Source organism: Oncorhynchus mykiss, chromosome 27 (genome assembly GCF_013265735.2).
Source record: "Oncorhynchus mykiss isolate Arlee chromosome 27, USDA_OmykA_1.1, whole genome shotgun sequence".
NCBI classification, from domain to species: domain Eukaryota; kingdom Metazoa; phylum Chordata; class Actinopteri; order Salmoniformes; family Salmonidae; genus Oncorhynchus; species Oncorhynchus mykiss.
This window is the reverse complement of record NC_048591.1, coordinates 22,359,326-22,378,393: the sequence shown is the minus strand read 5'-3', so window position 1 is coordinate 22,378,393 and position 19,068 is coordinate 22,359,326. Positions and strand designations below refer to the sequence as shown.

At 42.0% G+C, this 19,068-nt stretch overlaps 1 protein-coding gene across 5 annotated transcripts; it reads left to right on the top strand.

Moving 5' to 3' along the window:
- The first annotated feature begins 1,096 nt into the window (after nucleotides 1–1,096).
- On the top strand, nucleotides 1,097–18,795 carry LOC110507779 (hypermethylated in cancer 1 protein). 5 transcript variants are annotated; one of them, XM_021588009.2, is made up of 2 exons: nucleotides 1,097–1,349; nucleotides 9,453–18,795. In XM_021588009.2, exons 1-2 carry the CDS (start codon nucleotides 1,290–1,292, stop codon nucleotides 11,700–11,702), a joined length of 2,310 nt encoding a protein of 769 aa, XP_021443684.1. In that variant the 5' UTR covers nucleotides 1,097–1,289; the 3' UTR covers nucleotides 11,703–18,795. The 5 variants fall into 5 exon arrangements, with proteins under 5 accessions (XP_021443684.1, XP_021443686.1, XP_021443685.1 ...); XM_021588011.2 differs by having other exon boundaries at nucleotides 1,098–1,349; nucleotides 9,469–18,795; XM_021588010.2 differs by lacking the exon at nucleotides 1,097–1,349 and adding an exon at nucleotides 2,810–3,429 and having other exon boundaries at nucleotides 9,469–18,795.
- The last annotated feature ends 273 nt before the right edge of the window (nucleotides 18,796–19,068 follow it).

Here is a 19,068-nt window from a genome sequence, read left to right as displayed (position 1 = left end):
ATTGTCAGCTGCTATTGTGATTGAAATACCACAACACACGTTGGCTGAGACATGAATAGGCTTCTGCCCGGTAAGTGTCCTACTAAATCAACATCTTTTGTCTAAAGAGCAGCAACAAGATAATGACGGTGAAATAATCAGGGATCCGTCCAGTGGTGTTCATAATAACCTGTAGCAGCTCTTATCATATTGACATGGTGTTGGTCAGACAATGGGAGGATTGGGTGTTGGAGGGAGCAGTCACAATCCACAGCAAGGCCTATAGAATCTTCTATAGGGAACGGTTGAGTCGTTGTGATCATAAAAGATAAGACTGATTGAAACTCACTTTCAGTGACTCACTGATTGACCAAAATAACTAAATCGACTTAATCAAATGTCTTATGGAAACCTTGTTGATTTCTGTCATGTACAGTAAATATGTATTTTAGACACCTGCTAAATATTTGGTAGTTAGCACTATCAAATGAGAAGTTTAGACTCATGCATTTACAAACAAGTTGACATATAATTTCCTGTTCAAAATAACTGATTGTCTAAAATAGACAGGATATGTAAATATGAACAAAATATTAACCTCAATGTATCTGATTTTAATAATCCACCTAATTTTGCAAAAAAGGTCATGTTTTTGGTACAGTTTTAGATAATTTCTAAATGATGGATTATATAGATAGTTAAAAGTATTGTGCCCATGTTTGTGTCATTATTAAGGGGAATAAATGACATCACAATAAAAAGTTTTGGAACAAATTATGACTGGTACCGGTATGGTTTTGTGTGCTTTACTGATGGGTTGATCTGTTCTATGCGAAATCCATTGAGGTTGCCCCATTACACTGGCATGTCTGGTAATACAGTGAATCTGACAGAAAATGTTCACATACAGCTTGGAGTATGGAGAAAGTATATACACTTAAAAAAACAAAGCAATAGTGTAATATGGATTTTTCATCATTCCAAACATAATATAAGCACAAAGTGCAAATGAACTGGTTTAGCAGTGAATAACGGTACCTTTACGCAACGAAGGCTGCTGCTGCTGCGCATTACATCCTAGAATGCCAACCATTGGGTGTCGCTGTGGGCGCATCCACCCGGCCATAAACCTTGGTCTGATCGGACCCCGACCAAATCTGAAGAGGTGTCTGATATAGTACTATAGCACGTGAGAAATTAAAGAGTGTGCGGGACAGAGAGAACGGGCGAGCAGTGATAGAGAACAGGAGAAAGCACGGAAGAGGTTACTAATAGCACGGAATTTTGGGCGAGTGAGCGTGGAAGTCTGGATGGGGGAATCCCGAGGAGGAGAACTCACAAACGGCCACGACACCAGACATGAGTCCGAGGTGGGTAAATGACAGATGTGAGAGAGATAGAGAGAGCGCGATGCCCTCCACTAGCCTCATGCATATTGACATCCCGTCTGGATACTTACTGCGACTTTAGGTGCATTTAGTCAGTGAAGGCAATAGGCTATAAAAGCTCTCCTACTTAAGTATATTTTTATAAACTTTTTTTAAAACATTTGTCTGACAGCTGGCAAGTATAGACTACATTTACGCGTCCGGAACTGGCATGTTATATCGCATTTTTAAAACGTTATATTATCGTGAGGTTGCTTAAAACAAAATCTCTCGTGAGCATCTCTAGGCCTATCTGAAAAAATCTATTGAAGACAAGTTACATTTTTTTCTTGGAATGAGAGAGGAAACATGCCTTAGTAATTCAAAATAATATTGTTAACTTATTAAGATGTTCGCGATAAGGGCAAAAGGCCCATTCGCAGTGACAACTAACAGAAAGATTGAATAATTAGTAGCCAAAGATTGTATACATATAGTCAATTGATAGAAAAAAAATATTTGACATATGCTCAGCTTCTAAAAGTTGTACAACTGATGTAAATGACAAAAGCTGGTTGAGAGAGATTTCACGATTTTCAGACTGTCAGCCAATAGTGCAAATATAACTGTGTACTAAAAATAGCAACGCCTAGGCTAAAATAATTTGTTATTGTACAAACATGATCAATTTCAGAAGTGTGTACTACTGTGTGTGGAACACTAAGTTACTATAGGTCTGAAAACAAAAACAAACCTGCATAAAAGCCCTAAACAACCCTAACAGCTTCATTATGAATATATTGTAATTATTTTGAGCTAATTTACAGTACAATTTATGTGTACACTTAATCACCTGTTACTGCGTATATATTTAGCCTACCAAAAACATAGAGGTACCTTTTCCGTTCCAAAATAGGCCCACGTTTTACGCACGAAACAACGTTTACGCGCGAAAACAAATAAGGCCAATGACTACACCACTAGGTTACTATATAGTGCATGGTTGCAGGATTACCTTATAGTTAGTTATATTTGATGGATGGATAAAAATATCAGGGGACAGAGTTCTGCTCCTCCCCGCCCACCTCTGTCAGCGCGCCGAGTCTCGCAGGATATGGGCTGTGGCAGTTTACTTACTGTAAGCTCTTGTCTGCTTGTCTTTACGTAAGCAGGTGAGACTCGTTAGGCCTTGGGCTACAAACACTTGACACCAAACTCTAATGATGAGGTGGCTCTAAGTTAGCCAATGGGGGTAGACTGTAGAACTGTCACATCCGTATAGGATATCAAAGGTTCACTCACTAGGACTAGTACACAATTTTACTAGGACTAGTACACATTTTAAGCACTATCATAAGATTAACCTTATCAGTAGGTTTAATTGAAATATCCATTAACTAAAAGGTGTTATAGATCAGTTTCAGTCAAATGGCATATGAATAAACCAGCCATCATCTATCGGTGTGTAGGCTATTTCCTCATAGTCTAATTGTTGACAATATGCATTTTTGTTACGGGTCTCATATGTCTCCAAACTTCAGTTCAGTGTAGGACTGCAGTGGGCCGTGTGATATACAATAAAGACCTGTCTCTTTAAGACGAAGCCGCGATGTGTTGTGAAGTTCAAGTGGGGGTCAGTTGAAGTTCCTGCCCTCGAGTTTACCTTTTAGTTTTATTAAAGACTGACATCACATGGGGCGCTAAAACACTTAGGGTGCATAGAGGCTCCATTATCATCCCCGCGCACGTTATTGCCTCGAAACAAAAAAAATGCCGAGGAAATTACAAAATAAAATAGGAGGAAACTGATGCTGTACTAAGCACGTATTTTTTTATAGGAAGGGGTGAGAAAGAGAGGGAGTGGGGAGGGGCAGGGAGAGCGAGAGAGAGTGAGTACGAAGAGAGTAACAAGAAATTCATAGCAATTAATAATAAAAAGAGTTGGCAGTCGTGCTTGGAAAACTGGCATGGTTTTTGGAGGCTGGCAGTTCAAAGTTGAAACGTCAGAAATTACTCCAAAAGACTGTTGAGATGATCATTAAGGGAGACTTAGATCGGATGGCAGAAGAGATCGGGCATCCAGGTAACGTTTCAATACCAGCTTTTTAAAGTCCAGCACAGCTACAGATCAGGCAACATTATTGAGACCAATATTTAACTTTTTAGCGATCTTTATGTGAACATACGGGGTTTATCGCGCGTTTAGTGTTTGGTTAATTTGTGTGTCTTTTTTAAAGCAAAACATAATCGCGTTTTCCTAATTTTGCGATGGAACCTCTTAGTCTATATATTTTTGTTTGTAAAAAGAAATGTTTGCCTATGTGAGGTATCTTTTGTTTAATTCAAACATTCTCATTTCCACTTTACCAAACTACGAATATCCTACATAACTGTATCATGCTAATAAATGGATCACTGGACTAAATTCTGTAAAGCTACAACAAGGTAAGATTTCTGTTGGATTATTTGTTGTGAAGTAGGTTTAGCCTAAATGTCACCTATTGCCATCAGATGGTTGTGTAGTTTTCTAGTTGTATACAGAAAACAGTGTAGTTAAGTCTCTGGGTGTTCAGCATGATGCCTCATCCTCAGTCAGAGGTAGGGTGATGCGGTGGGTCTCGGTGCAGAGTTCACACCCCACCACCGTGCAGCTATAGATCACAGCTCGCCCTAGCATCGGACTAATGAAGGGTTCATGGCGCTTCTCATGGAGTTGATTTCATTTTAGGGAGAGCGATGATTGCTTTATCTTCTGTACCTGTTCTGTTCCTCTCCCAACCCCTCTGTACCTTTATATGACAACATTTAAGTGCTGTCGTTTATTTAAACGTTCTGTTTAGATAAACGACAGCACTTAAATGTACAGAGAGTGTATGAAATACAATTAATCCATCAAAAAAATATTGACAACACGTTACGCATGTAGGCCTTTGTCATAGGCAATCACTAATCTACAGTTATTTCGATTAAATGTAGGGCTGCTTGAATTTCCCTTTCTACATTGTTTGTGGAGGGGATTTGGTGTAGACTCATGTGGTTATCTGACTGAGATAACGATGGTGATTTGTATAATGCGAGGACAAGATTACAAGAGTAGGGATGAGAGAAGGCGAGATTTAGGATACCTAAATCATGTATATCATGTTAAAATTGTTTTGTTGTTGTGGAAAATGTATCCTATCTTTTAAAGAAAATATGCCTATAAACCTGAATAACAAATTACTTCTCAAATGGTCAATTTCTTAATACACGACGTATTTATTAAGACATGTTGTAAAGGTCTATAGCCTAATGGACGTATTGAGTATACATATCATTACATTTTCTAAAAAAGTTGACAGGGCTCAGGAGTAGGCGAGTATATTTTGTTAAAAGGACTTTGAGTTTGTAGGCCTATAGGCCTACTTCTCCTCTTGGTGTGTATTCAATCAAATCTAATGATTTAGTTAAGACATGGTTGCATAAAACTAGACTTATCTTTTACAACTTTACAAACTACTGCAGGCAAAATATAGTTTTAAAAATGAGGCACATTTTTAAGTAAGTATTGTTGGCTTTTCTTATACAAGTTAGTAGTGACAAGGAAACTAACAGCAAAAACCATTATAAAAAAAATACACAAATATTTTTTGAGAAACCATTTTTCTCTGTCCATCGATAGGCCTTGAGTACTTTGATTTGGTTTTTGAGACATCGCTATAACAATTATGGTAATAAGGTATCTTTTGTCAATTTGACAACTGCTATCACTGTGGCTCTGAGAAAGAGGCACATTTAATAACGGGGGATCGTGTGAACATGTCTACGGCGGGATTATGAAAGGACATCTGGGGGTCTGTATTCTAGAGAGACGAGGCGCGCAACTCGGGAGTTTCAGCTGAGTGTCTCATTTGAAATGCCCCTTATAAGGAAGTCAACGACAGAGCGAATCAAATTCATATCCAAGATAAAGGCGTAGTTGCGTTGATAAGGTGACAGACTCATTTTGGCGGCTGTGTCTAAACATCTAAACTCACTTATCTAGCCTTCTGACTATAGAGGAAGTGTAAAATGCAAATGTCTCTGGCCTTGTCTAAAATCAAACAATGTCGATATAATTCGAGCCATCTCTCTGCACTGTTTAGGCTAAGCGCAGGACACCCAGCCCTTAGGCTACTTATAAAGCCTCAAGTGTGGTTTTCATTAAATAAGGTTTCATGCTCTACTGCTTTTATACAACCCATTCACAAAAATATCCTGCTACGTAAGGCCTTATAAGCTATAGAGCTCAGCGGCTCACAGATTTTCCTTGTGGTTTGACAGGGTTCATGCTATGCCAGTAAACAAAATAACAACTGCAATGATAGATAGTATTTTACAGCATGAAAACAAACGGTTTAGCTATTTCCCCAAATGTTCGTTTTTTACTCGAAACATTCATTTAGAATAGACTAAATAAAGCATGCATTAAACACAATTAGCATTTAATTTGCTATCATTAAGTAGATATGTTTTTCTTTGCAACGTTCATTTATTATTATGTGCCTTAAATAGACCATTCTCAAACGAAAAAAGACTACACTGATGTCCCAGATCAATATTGTTGTGTAGGAAGTTGCTCTAATTAATACCAGAATCTGGAATTTTTGCATAAACATGGTAAACCTACATGCATACAAAGTCGTTCCCTGTAAATCAGACAGGCAGAAGGAGTGGATAGGACGTGTGGAGTGTGTTCTTAACCTAGAGTAGACCCTCTCAGTCTAAACCCAGCCTCACCCCCATACCAGAGCAGTGACAACTCAGACACGACACAGGTATCATGGATTCCAAACTGTCCAAAAGATGACTATAAGGGTGACTTTCACGAAGTCACCCTTATACCAAATCTAGTATTCACCTATAACCAACCACTCGGGAAACAAATCATGGTGCAGGAAAATATTCAGAATGTACATAACAGACACAAGAACCTTCAATATCCACTTACTGTTTAATCATATTCCAAAAGGTCACTCATTGTGACCTCTTTTTCAAATGATTTAAAAACATGTGTAATAATTGAGAATTAACAATTAACAAAAATATGAAAAATAAAGTAGCCTCATCCTATATCGTGCAGGTTAATGATATTTGAATAATGAATATAAACTTGCAATGAGATGCTTCTCTCACAGTTTTAAAACGTTTGATTGGCTCAGTGGATTTGAGGGCTGTCTTTGATAGGCTGACAGGAGGATACAATAGCCTAACTGTTAATGCTTGATGCTCAGACAAAGTTTTTAATACATTATTTATTTTGGTAACACTTCCTTCTCTTTCAACAAGAGAAAAAGCACAATGTGCATATTACACAAATTCTACAGATATGACAGACAGTTTATTCGTGTATTCTAACTGAATGATCACGCTAATAATATTTCATTCTAATACATTTTTTCACCCCACAATTAATATTTTCTTCAAATAACGGATTTTAATGTGTTAACATTTAACATTTTATTTTTGCAATTGATATATCCAAACGATGCAGGAAATGACAACCCCGCCTTTATGCATAGGTTACAAGCGGATTCACGTTGATTTTTCATGCACCTGCAAGAGAAACAGGGATTTAGTGGTGGAGGCCGGTGCGCTGCCGCGTGCAAGGTTATTTTTTTATCTAGCTGTTTAGACCATGGATCATTTGTGTGTCTGTGTGTGCGTGCGTGCGTGCCTGTCTGTAGCGTACATGTGTGATATGATAACGATTTCATAAAACATCCGAGTAAGATAGCAATCAAACAAACGGAAACGAACCTAAGCAAAGTAAAGCATAATTGTGCCATACATGCAAGCCCACTCTCGTGCGTTGAACAGATGCGCTTGTAAATTTGACAGTGTTTCCAGATTATTATTATTTTTTTGTATATAAATATATGCCTGCTATTTTTTTCTGCTCTACCTTTGAAACATTTAAGTAAAACCCTATTTAGTAATTGATGGCTGCCATCCCATAAGGTGGTGGTATGTTTGTCGAATCGCGTAAAGGGGACAGAGTAGCCTAGATCTCTGTTTCATGCTGCTTTTTATTCTCTCAGGCCATGTATAGCCTGCTGTGACAGAATAAAAGTGTATGGTGCACTCCCATTCACCCTGGGGAAACATCCGCGCCTGTCTGTCCCAACCTAATGCGTAAAAGCCTATGAGGGCTAAGCTTTACGCACAGAGCACCAATCGAGTAGCGCAGTGCTCAGATATATGCCTGAAATTCTTTGCGCTGTTAATGTATAACTTATCAATCGCTCTGAATATCAATTTTCATATGAGCCATATTGAATTACCTGTTCCTTTTCTTTGATTTGCTCCTCTTACTGTGGAATGTCTAGTAAAATATGACCTGGGAGAAATTAAAGACCGCGGCGTTTAAGAGAGCAGCAGTGGAAACCTGTAAATGGTTAGGTTATGGGTTTTATTGCACCAAAACGAGACCATGTTTTAAATGGCTAAGTTACTTTTGGGTAATGCTAAACATATATCAACACAACTACACAGAAAACTCCTTAAGACTGAGGTGTGTCTTTAAATGATAGGAATGGAAGGCTATGAGACAGCCAGGGTATAAAACTCTGTATAAGAACCACATACACTGCTTTTCTTTAGATGGATCCCTTGATATGTTTATGTGTGGTGTGCAGTGGGCTTGCAGGGCCTGGTTGTGGGTAGAATAGTGTCTTAAGGAGGGCTCAGTAGGTAATTAAATGTCCGCTTGAAATCTCATGCTTCCCTTTCCCTCTGACTGGGGGCTTATAGTCAATGAAATAAACAATAAGATGATGAACTTATGTCAGGAAGACCACGGTCGGACATATTTATTCAGTTGCTTGTTTCCCATCAGCGAGACCAAGCCCTTAGGGACAGTTACAAACTGTTTCATCTCACCAGTAAAGTATCCTCAGACACCAATGTTTGAACAATGCATCCTACTAAATTTGTTCAGTTAATAATGTTTACTTAAGCCTTAGTACAACAATACACAACTTTTGAGTGTGTGTTAGAGTGAGTGTGTGTGTGTGTGTGTACATTGGTATGCGAGAAGCATGTGTGTGCACATTAGAATCCCAGAGTTCATCTCAAGTTAAACCATTGGACCTTCTCATTTTGTCTTGATTTACACCCTGTGTGATCAGAGTTCCTTATATGACTGGGCCGAATGGGAGCTCAAAGACACATCTTATTTTGGACTCGTCTTCTGCCTCCACAGGTTTATACCTGCTGTTCATCATACTTGCAAAATAGTCACTCTCTGCTTTGTTTAAAACACTGCACACCCCACCGTTGGATTTTCTTTATGGAAGCCGGCAACAAGAAAACATATCCATATCTGTATCTCTCTCTCTCTCTCTCTCTCTCTCTCTCTCTCTCTCTCTCTTTCTTAGCATTTCAGTTTAGGAAGTGAATGTGTACACTTGAGTTTCTGATAATGACAAAATCTTCAACTGCTGCTCAGCTATAGCAATAGCTCACTTTTATAGAGCGACTCCTACGTGTGCTGCCTTTACTGTAAACTGAAGCCAATCTGTTCGCTTTTCCTTACATGGAATCAATACAATTAATCGAAACTAAGTTAAGTAAGGGGATACAGTGGCATAGTTCAGCTATTAGCAGGGCAGTCAATTCAGGGCAGTCAATGATGGCAGTCAATTCAGGAAGTGATTTTAATTTCAAAATCAAAAATTGATAAGAAAAAAATGCTTCTACTCCTCAGTTTATTGGGAAGCCATTGAAAATGAATGCATTTAATTTTGTAATTTTTTAAAATTGTTATTTAACTTTACTTCCTGAATTGACTGCCCTAAATTCAAATTGAAGATTGAGATGTCTGGCGGTAGTAGATTTTAGTTCACTTTAATTCTTTTTTATATTCAGATGGCAAATTAGACCCTTGCCAGCAATGAGATTACATTTTATGTATGAAAAATACATTTGTTTTACATGTCTCACCTAAATAGATAAAAAGAAGACAAAAACTAATGGGAGAATGTACCACAATGTCATGCAAACATATTAGAAAATATTTGAAAAACATGTATAGTAGATATTAACTGACTGTGGACTGATACTACTGGCACTGCATGACGTTTACAGATATCTGCTGTTTTAGGTGGCGGTCTGACGACGATGCTCCATGCCATGGAAGTCCCAAGTCATGCTAGGCACCTCCTCCTGCAACTCAACACCCAGCGCACCAAGGGCTTCCTGTGTGATGTCATCATCGTGGTGCAGAACGCGTTGTTCCGAGCCCACAAGAACATTCTGGCCGCCAGCAGCCTCTACCTGAAGTCCCTGGTCGTCCATGACAACCTCATCAACCTAGACCATGAGATGGTGAGTCCCGGGGTGTTCCGGGTCATTCTAGACTACATCTACACGGGCCGCCTGACCGAAGGAGACCCCAGTTCCCCAACAGAGCCCAACCTGGGGGCCGTGCTGGCTGCAGCTAGCTATCTGCAGCTACTGGACTTAGTGGCGTTGTGTAAGAAGAAGCTGAGGAGAAATGAGAAGTACCCTCTCCGCCCCACTCCTGCATTTTTGCGCTATGGGAAGATGGGCCCCAATAGTTTGGGTTTAGGGGGAGGGGGCAGGTATCGGGTGTCCACCCCTGTTATTCAGTCCTGCTACCCAGGTGGAGTTGGGAACACCCACACGCCCCGAGCCCCACCACTAGAGGAGCTGTCGCTGCACCCCCATGCCACCCATGCAGGGGAGTTGTATGCCCCCACCTCCTCTCAGGGCCCTCAGGTGTTCCCCTCCACACCCTCAGCCCTGCCTGCCCAGCCCAGCCTGCGCCCAGCTCACTCTGACAGGAACTGCTCCCCCATCTATGGCCTGGACCTCTCCAAGAAGAGTCCCAACTCCCAGTCCCAGAACACGCCCTCCCACCCCCACCTGGCTCATGCCCTGCCCCACAACGATGAGGATCGGGAGGGGGGGCTGAGCAGCCGCACTAGCCCCATGCTGGGGGCCAACGGCGGGGCCTACCCCACAGAAAAGATGGAAACGGCTGATCAGGCTGGGTCTCTCCCTCTTCACTCCTACCCCCACCTCAACCAGCCCCTCGGGCCCCACCTGCCCCACCTCCACCGCTCCAGCTCCCAAGGTCCAGACCACTACCCCTGCCCCCCCAGCCCTGACACCCCCACAGAGGCTGGAGAGCCCAGCAGGGAGGTGGGCAACATCTACCGCTGGGTGAAGCATGAGCCACTGTCATACACAGCTGAAGATGAAGAAGAAGATGAGGATGAGGAGGAAGGGGGTCGAAACGGAGACCAAGACCACCAGCATCACAACCACCATCATAAGGCAGGGGAGGAAAGCGATGATCGCTACCGTAGGGTGGGCTGTGACGGGGAGGATGAGAAGAGTGGGTCAGGCAGTGAGGAGACAGGCAGTAGTGAGGGTCGACCATCACCCACAGGGGCCATGGGAAGGTTCCACCTACCCTACGAGCCTGAGAGCTTTGGGGACAACCTGTATGTGTGCATCCCCTGTGACAAGGGCTTCCCTAGCTCTGAGCAGCTCAACGCCCATGTGGAGACCCACACAGAGGAGGAGCTGTACTCTGGAGGGGAGATGGGTAGCAGCAACAGCAACCCCAAAAACAACAGCAGCAACAGCAACGGTAATGGCAGCCTGGGCAGCCTGTCCTACCTGGAGGGGAAGTCCAGCCAGAGCCTGACTCCTGGGGTCCTGGGGGAGATCATCAGACCCTATCGCTGTAACTCCTGTGAGAAGTCCTACAAGGACCCGGCCACGCTGCGCCAGCACGAGAAGACCCACTGGCTCACAAGGCCCTACCCTTGCAGTATCTGTGGCAAGAAGTTCACCCAGCGCGGCACCATGACCCGCCACATGCGCAGCCACCTGGGACTCAAGCCCTTTGCATGCGACCACTGTGGCATGCGCTTCACCCGCCAGTACCGCCTCACAGAGCACATGCGCATCCACTCCGGGGAGAAGCCCTACGAGTGTCAGGTGTGCGGGGGCAAGTTCGCCCAGCAGCGCAACCTCATCAGCCACATGAAGATGCACAGCAGTGGGGGGGCCGGAGGAGCTCTGACGGCCGACGGAAAGCTAAAGCTAGACTTTGCGGAAGGGATCTACCCCCTGAGTAAATACGCAGCAGAGCACCTGGGGCTGAAGCAGGAGAAGGCCTCAGAGCTACTGGCAGAGCATGCCATGGAGAGCCTGTTCCCGCTGTCCAAACTGGCAGCAGAACACCTGCGCCTCAACCACCATGACAAGATGGATGTCCTGGGGATCCAGGCCCTGCCCCCTCCCCCAGGGTCCCTCTCTGACTCCCACTCCCGTATCATTGACCGCTACTCCCCCAGCTAAGATGGCCTTGGCTACCAAACAGTCCTGTGGGCACACAACTTAACTTACAGTATTCTAACGTCATTCACCTCAACTTCATCAGTATCTGCACCTCAGACTAAGGCCAATACCTGGACTAAAGAATGCCCACAAACTGTGTAGACTCCTATAAGTGCCTTTCTTTCCAAAGTTTGCATTATATGCATTTCAAAAACCTTCCTAGAAGAACTGTGATATTTCTATTATATTTTGACCAAGGAATACTCACTCAAAACAGTGTAGTATTTATCTATATGTAAACACGTTTTTTTTTTAAATTAAACCACCGAGCCAAAAACAAATTGAGAACCAAAAAGCAATTGTTTTTATTTATTTTTTTGTGCGTTATGATAAACCAAAGAAACTGTTGCAAGAAAGTGTTGCAATCAGACCCTAAACCTGTGTACTAAATGTACTATTGTACTATTACTGTTGTAAATGTATATAAAATGGAAAAAAGCACATATGGACATGATTCAGGGCTCCTGTCCAGAACTGAAAGGAACGCTGCACAAAAGAAAAAGCCAAACCTTTGGGATTTGCAAGTGATTGGAACACTTCATTTCATTTTTGGGGTACTGGATGTCCTCTGTATCTTCCTATTCAGTTGTACCCCATGCTCCAGATGTTCTAGTCATGAGGGAGTGAATAACGGAAGACAGCTTTCGCTCCGCCATTTAAGTCAAGTGATCTATGCTTTGTTTTTCCACCGTTTTTACGTACTTCATGATCATGATGTTGTGTACAGAGAGACTCATATTAAATAATAGTAGCTTACTGATGACTCTTACACCCAGTGCCATAACCCTTTGAACCCATAACCTCTCTTTTGACTTGCATCCCAGTGCCTTCAAATTGTTATTGAAAAGTAGCGAGGAGCACAACCCTGTGATCTCACAACTGGGACGCATCATGGTGCATACCCAACTGATGACACGCCAATCCTTCTCCATGGCTTGGTGGTGTGGAGTGTAGACTAAGCATGGGTGTTGCCTGTGACATTGTGTAATACTTACAACGGTGGGTGCAGCTGTACAACTCACCAGAGGAGAGCACAGAGAGGCCACCCAAGTCAGTGCCGAGAGGCTAGAGTCAATTACCACCAATCAGTCACTATCAATAGCAGCAATTCCCTCTGACACAGATGAAGAATCAGGACTGACAATTGTCCCATACTGCAGATAAATAACCACTTTAAAACCTTTTGACCACCCCCATGTAGTCTCAACTCTGTCTGAGAGACAGAGGGCCGTGCTATCATTGACAGGCCAAAGTGACTGCTCCGCTGCTGACTTAATACACACACGTTCACACACACACAGGGACTGGGAGCTGCTAATGTGATGACGTTGTGAACATGAGAGCTGGGCGCTAGCTGCCTCTGACAGTGCTCTGCTCGTGGTGCGGCGGCAGGCCGGGCTGTCGGTGTGGGTGAACAGCACAGCCCAGCTGCTGCCCTCCCAGTCTTCCAATAATCCCTGTGAAATCTCACATTCTCCCTGACAATTCACACTGTCTGTCGGCCTGACGGCCCATTTCATGCCTGCCATCCAGCCCTCTGATCCACACCATGACTAGACATCCGAGCACTGCCGAGCCGAGTCCTACCATCTGCCCTTCCATGCTTCCCTGCCTCTCTGCTAAGCAGGCTATCAAACATGGCACAATACAGTACAGTAGCATGTCTGAATATCAACTACCTAGTTCCTTTAGAAAACAATGAGCACTTATGGTTTTGGGGTTGAAGGCACTTATTGTTTTGCAATTTAAAAAATGTATATATTCCAAGGAGCATGCTGGCTTTTTCTTTTTCTACGTTGTCGGACCTTGTGTCAGATTGGAGTTTGTTGACCACTATAGTGCCAATGCCAACCTCAGTAGGTTAATGTGAAGACTAAAGCCATGAATGCACTGTGATAGACTTAGTGAATCTTAAAACCTTAGCTTGGAGACTGAGACAGTAAGCCCTAGTATTGTGGGATTGTATTAATGTACAACATTCATTGAAGGGCTTTATTCTGTAGCATAATGAGCATATCAAGGTGTGTTTTTCTGTCCCATATTTTCTTTCTCTTTCTTTAGATTTTGAACCAAAGCAAAGTGAAACTGGTGCTTACCTCAGGACTGAACCCAGCATGGGGACGCAACACTTTAGCTACACAGCAATCAACCAACCAAACACACACGTACACACTTAGATACAAGCAGATACACACATTTTTATTTTATATTGAGGGGACAATAGTCTTGTGTTAAACTTGTGGTTATTTCATGGTTATGAGATGTCTTACAATTTTGTTGATAACATGTCATATTAACATTTTCTGCTTTTATCTTAATATTTTGTGTAAATGTTCCTTTTTTACTGCCCTCAAAGAGGCTTTGTGTGGTTCAGACCAATGACATTATCTTAATAAGGAAAAGTCAAGCTGGTGATCTTCTTTAATTCAACAGAATATACAAATGTACATGTTGATAGGGCTTGTAAGACAAGACGTAAGGCAATACCTCTGGTTCCAAAGAAACATATAAACACTCTATGTGAGTTAAGTCTTTTATTTTTCACCCGAAGCCTTAATGTTTAGTGACGTGTTTGGTTGCACACCAGGAGTGATGTATTTCTCAGTGTTTCCCTAAACAGATAAACAGTGGCTGGGCTCTGAGTGGGTGAAAGCTATAGCCTGAAGATGTTTTTCTCTGGACGGGGTTTGTGAGCAGATGATGATGATACTCAGACTAAAGCTGTGTGGGTATTCATACCACAAACACACTTTAAGCTAGCTTGTTTCCAGCCTACGTGGAACACAAAAATCCACACTTGTCTCCAAAGTTAATTTAGAAAATAGTCTCCAGCTGTTTTGTTATAAGAAAATAAACTAGTTTAAATGACAGGGGCAGTGGACAATTTCAATCTTCTATTTATCATGGCAGTATGAGGTTGGACCACAGACATGTGAAGTCCCATAGACAAGAGGTAACAGCCCATTTGAAGTGGATGTCAATGGTGGGAATATACATCTCTCCTGCTCATTCTCTCTCTCATTCCTTAGTTCAATCTCACTGAAAGTCTATCTCCCACTTTCCTTGTTGTGCACCGTTAAAACAAGAAAGAATGTGTTTCCACTGACACTCCGAATCTGTACAGGAAGAGAAAGCAGGATAATGTTCAGCGTTACTGTTCTGAAATGACCCTTTATATAAAGGGAAAGGGAAAGGGGGATACCTAGACAGTTGTACAACTGAATGCCTTCAACTGAAATGTGTCTTCCGCATTTAACCCTCTGAATCAGAGAGGTACGGGGCGCTGCCTTAATCGACATCCACGTCTTTGGCGCCCGGTAAAGATGGGTTAACTGCCTTGCTCAGGGGCAGGGGGGCCGTGTGTGTGTGTGCGTGCGTGCGAGCGAGTTTAAAGGGAGAAGTGTTGGATTGTCTGTTTGTGTCCACATGTTATTTGAGTATATGAATGGCTGTTAATGTATGCTCTGGGAATAGTTGTGGTGTGAAGGAGAGGAGAGGTGTGGAGGAGCAGAAAGTGAACTCTTGGCTGGGCTTTAGTGTTGAGCAGGATGTGCAGTGTGTTTCTGCTTGCGGACCGATAGAGACACAGATGGAGATAGGGAGGGAGAGGAGCATGGAGAGCTCAGCAGGGTGGACATGAGCCCATTGTTTAAATATGAAAGACTGATCTTACTTCTAAACCTCTCCATTCAGAAAACGTTAAGAGCCTCCCTATCTTCTTTTTCCCCTCTTCCTTCCTTCCTTTCTTTTTTTCCTTTTTTTTAAAGGGGAGGAAACCCCTGTCCACTCTTATATTGTACAGTGCTGTTCTTACTGTGCTCTACTTCCAGAAAGGTCCAATGCAGCCGGTTTTATTTAAATATTACCATTTTGGAGTAACAATTAAGTACCTAACTGTGATTGTTTTGAATCAAAATGGTAGAAAAAAAAGCTTCTTAGCGAAGAGCAATTTCTCAAACAAGTCTGTCTGGGAGGGGTCTGAGTGGGGAGGGGAAAACTGAAAACTAGCTGTTATTGGCAGAGAGGTTTGGGAACTCTCTTTCTTATTGGTCTGTTAACTAATTTAGGCTGGCCAAAACTCCACCCCATACAGCTCTTACACCAAAAGGGCATTCTCATCATTTTCACAATTTCACAGTATTATTCCAACCGGATAGTGTGAGAATATATATATATAAAACACAGGAAAATCACGATTTTGACTGCACTGATCTTTTAACAACCACTTTCATAAGCTTATTACCAAAGAAAACATCACACTTTGTGGTGTACTTTTAGCACAACCAGTTCAGAAGAGGGCTCTCTATGACATAACTGGTTAGGAAAAAGAAGAGCAGCCTCCCTCCATATCACCACTATTACAGTTGACATTTACTATACAATGTGTGCCAAGAGAACGTTAGCATTTTGTTGACCGTGACTAGGGCTCAATACAAGACAGGAGAAAAATAAAGCTCTGTCAGTTTTAATGCAGAGACAATCTTTTCATAATTATTTTATTGGGATATTCTGTGCCTCATTCGTGCCTTGCAGACCGACTTTGCCTTATTAGAAAAACAAGCAATGTTGATACTAGCATTCAATGCAGACTTGTTGTAACTTTTCTGGTCAATGTTCATATTGAGGTTTTCATTTTTTTACTCCTGTGATTTTTTGGGGGGAAACTTATGAACTCATGAAACATGTATAGGTATTTGAACCCTAAGCCTGATCCATATGTCAACTATTATGAAATAACCCTGCAGTACATTAGATTATCTAAATTACTCTGATGTCTGGTGTGCATCTGCTGAGTGACCACAATGCACCTGTCCATCTGTGTTATTTCTCTGCTGTTCCCACAGTGGACCTGTTTGAATTAGAAGGGAGGGAGAGAATTGACACTTTCAACGGTCTTTATTACAAGCAGCTGCTTTCCTCCATTTATTCCCCCAAACTGCACTTTTCTGGAGAAATCATTGAATTATGATTTGTATTACCCTCGCGACTCCCTCGCGACCCCCTCGCCTTTCCTCTCCCACGTTGCTTCCTCCTTTTCCTCCTTTTTCTTCCACCGTCTCTCCCCGATCCAACCACTGGCCTCCCACTTATCCTTCCCTCATTACTTCAAAGCACTGCTTTCCCTTCACCTCTCTGTCTGTCTCCCGCTCTCTTCTTGACACTCAGCACGAACCACTAGCCCACGCCGCCAACCCTCCTCTCTACTCCTCCTTCCCTACGCCTCCTCTCTCCCATGATCAAGTCATTTCCAGCTGTTTTTCCTGCTGAAGAAGACAGTTGTCTAAATGTTTACGCAAACAACTACTTTCTTTTTCTTAACACCCTGATCAAGTTCCAAAATTAACTTCAAGGCATGTGTTACAATACTGAGGATGACGGGCCAAATACAACATTTGATGACGTTATTATGTACTTGCTTTCAAGTCAGGAAGTGTATTACAAAGGCAGATAAAATAGCATTATTATTGAGGAAATGCAGGATACTATGAGAAGGAAATGTTCAGGGGGAAATATGCTAAGAAAGATGCCAGTAAAGTAAACATGAGTGGATGAAATTGCACAATTAAACCGCACCACAGCTCCACCAGCCAAGTCATCTGCTGAGATGGAGAGGGAGAGAAAGAAAGAGAGAGAGAGAAAGAAAGAGAGAGAAATAAATAATGAGAGAGTTAAAGTACCAGTCATAGCATAAGTAAACAACATAGAAAAAACTGAGTGTCGGTGAGCTGCTGTATCGTCAGGTTTTCATGTTGGCGTCTCAGTCTGGGTGCCCTCTGCATTGGTTTCTTCTTACCAGGCCTTCAAATCATCAATCAGTCTCCCCATGATAGAGACAGACAGTCTTTGTTGAAGCAGAGGAGAGTGGTGTGGCTAGTGGCTGCCCCATGTCTTCTTCAGTATGTTTTGCTTGGAGCGTTCTGTCTCCACCAGGCAGTGAAATAGTCAGACCGCAGACCTGATCAACAGACAAGACAGATTTAAGTGGACACCATTTAATCTAGAATATCATATTGCCGTTTCTCAAGGCTTGACTCTAATGATATTATTCATTTACGGTACTTCTCCTAAAGTACTCCGTTTCGGATCTAACCCGGGGTCTAATAGTAATGTATGAGTACACACGTACACACGTACACACACACACACACGTACACACACACACACACACACACACACACACACACACACACACACACACTTGGATGGCAGACTGCCCTGTCACTGTTCAGGACTGGCTGTTCCAGATTAGGTCAGATTTAATTAGGCTTCCCTGCTCCTTTTGGAGTGTCAGTTCTTGTAGAAAAAGTCACTACTAAAGAATAGGCAATGTTACTGACGGCCTGAAATGAACACACACTGAGACGCCTGCCAGAATGTCACAGAGGGTACACACACACTCCCCATTTATATCACGCATGCACACACACGCGCGCGCACACACACACACACACACACACACACACACACACACAACCAATTTGATCCCATATAGAAATGTGGATTTACTGAGGTGATTGAGGTGGAAATATAATTTGAATTTGTGGTTACAGAGAAGGAAAGTTCAACAGGCCTGTAGACTGAGTAGGGAAAGGGGAAGACAGGCACTAAACAGTAAAACTTCACCAATTTACATCAGATATTATTCTGGTTTTTCCAGGAAGATAATGTAATTTAATTTAACAAGCACACCAGTATTTTTTTATTTGATTCATTTAAAATATTTCAGTTTTTTCAAGCGCTTTCTTGAAAATAAAAACCAAGGGTTTGAATACAAAGCAATGAACAAAAAACCAAACAGTATTTTTCTATGTTACATTTTCAATATTGTTCTTATTTTGCATTAGTGAAATGAATGTATTTATTGCATGTCTAAATGTTTTATAGGTAATTGTTTTGTGTGTAAATTTCAATTGTGGGATATTATCATTATTTTCTTTAATTTTGATAAGGCTTTTATTTGTTTTAAGCCATTGTGAAAATGTTATGTTTTTGTTTGTTTCTATACTCAAAATCAACTTGGCAATAAAAATGAATTGCGTAATGGTTTCACAAAGCGTCTGTCTTGTCACTTTATTTTTCTTGTCACTTTTAAGGAATGAATCCATCCACATCAATAAGATTGTCTTTCAGCACCAGACTCAATTAAATCCATAGTAAATAATATCTGAATTGTAGAGCAGTTCACATTTAAAGGTCACTTCCAATTGCGCCGACATATGCAGCGTTTACTGCGAATGCACGGAAATGTTGCCTTTAATCGTCAGTCTCTTCAGAGCTACAGATTGAATAGAGCCCCTAGTGTTGTGTTGAAGGATTTCACCCCATT

Excerpts from the sequence above, each read along its gene's own strand:
- LOC110507779 (XM_021588009.2), top strand. The coding sequence starts at position 1,290 with ATGGGGGAATCCCGAGGAGGAGAACTCACAAACGGCCACGACACCAGA. Across the intron at positions 1,350-9,452 it reads ACACCAGACATGAGTCCGAG|ATATCTGCTGTTTTAGGTGG; the intron begins GTGGGTAAATGA and ends TGACGTTTACAG.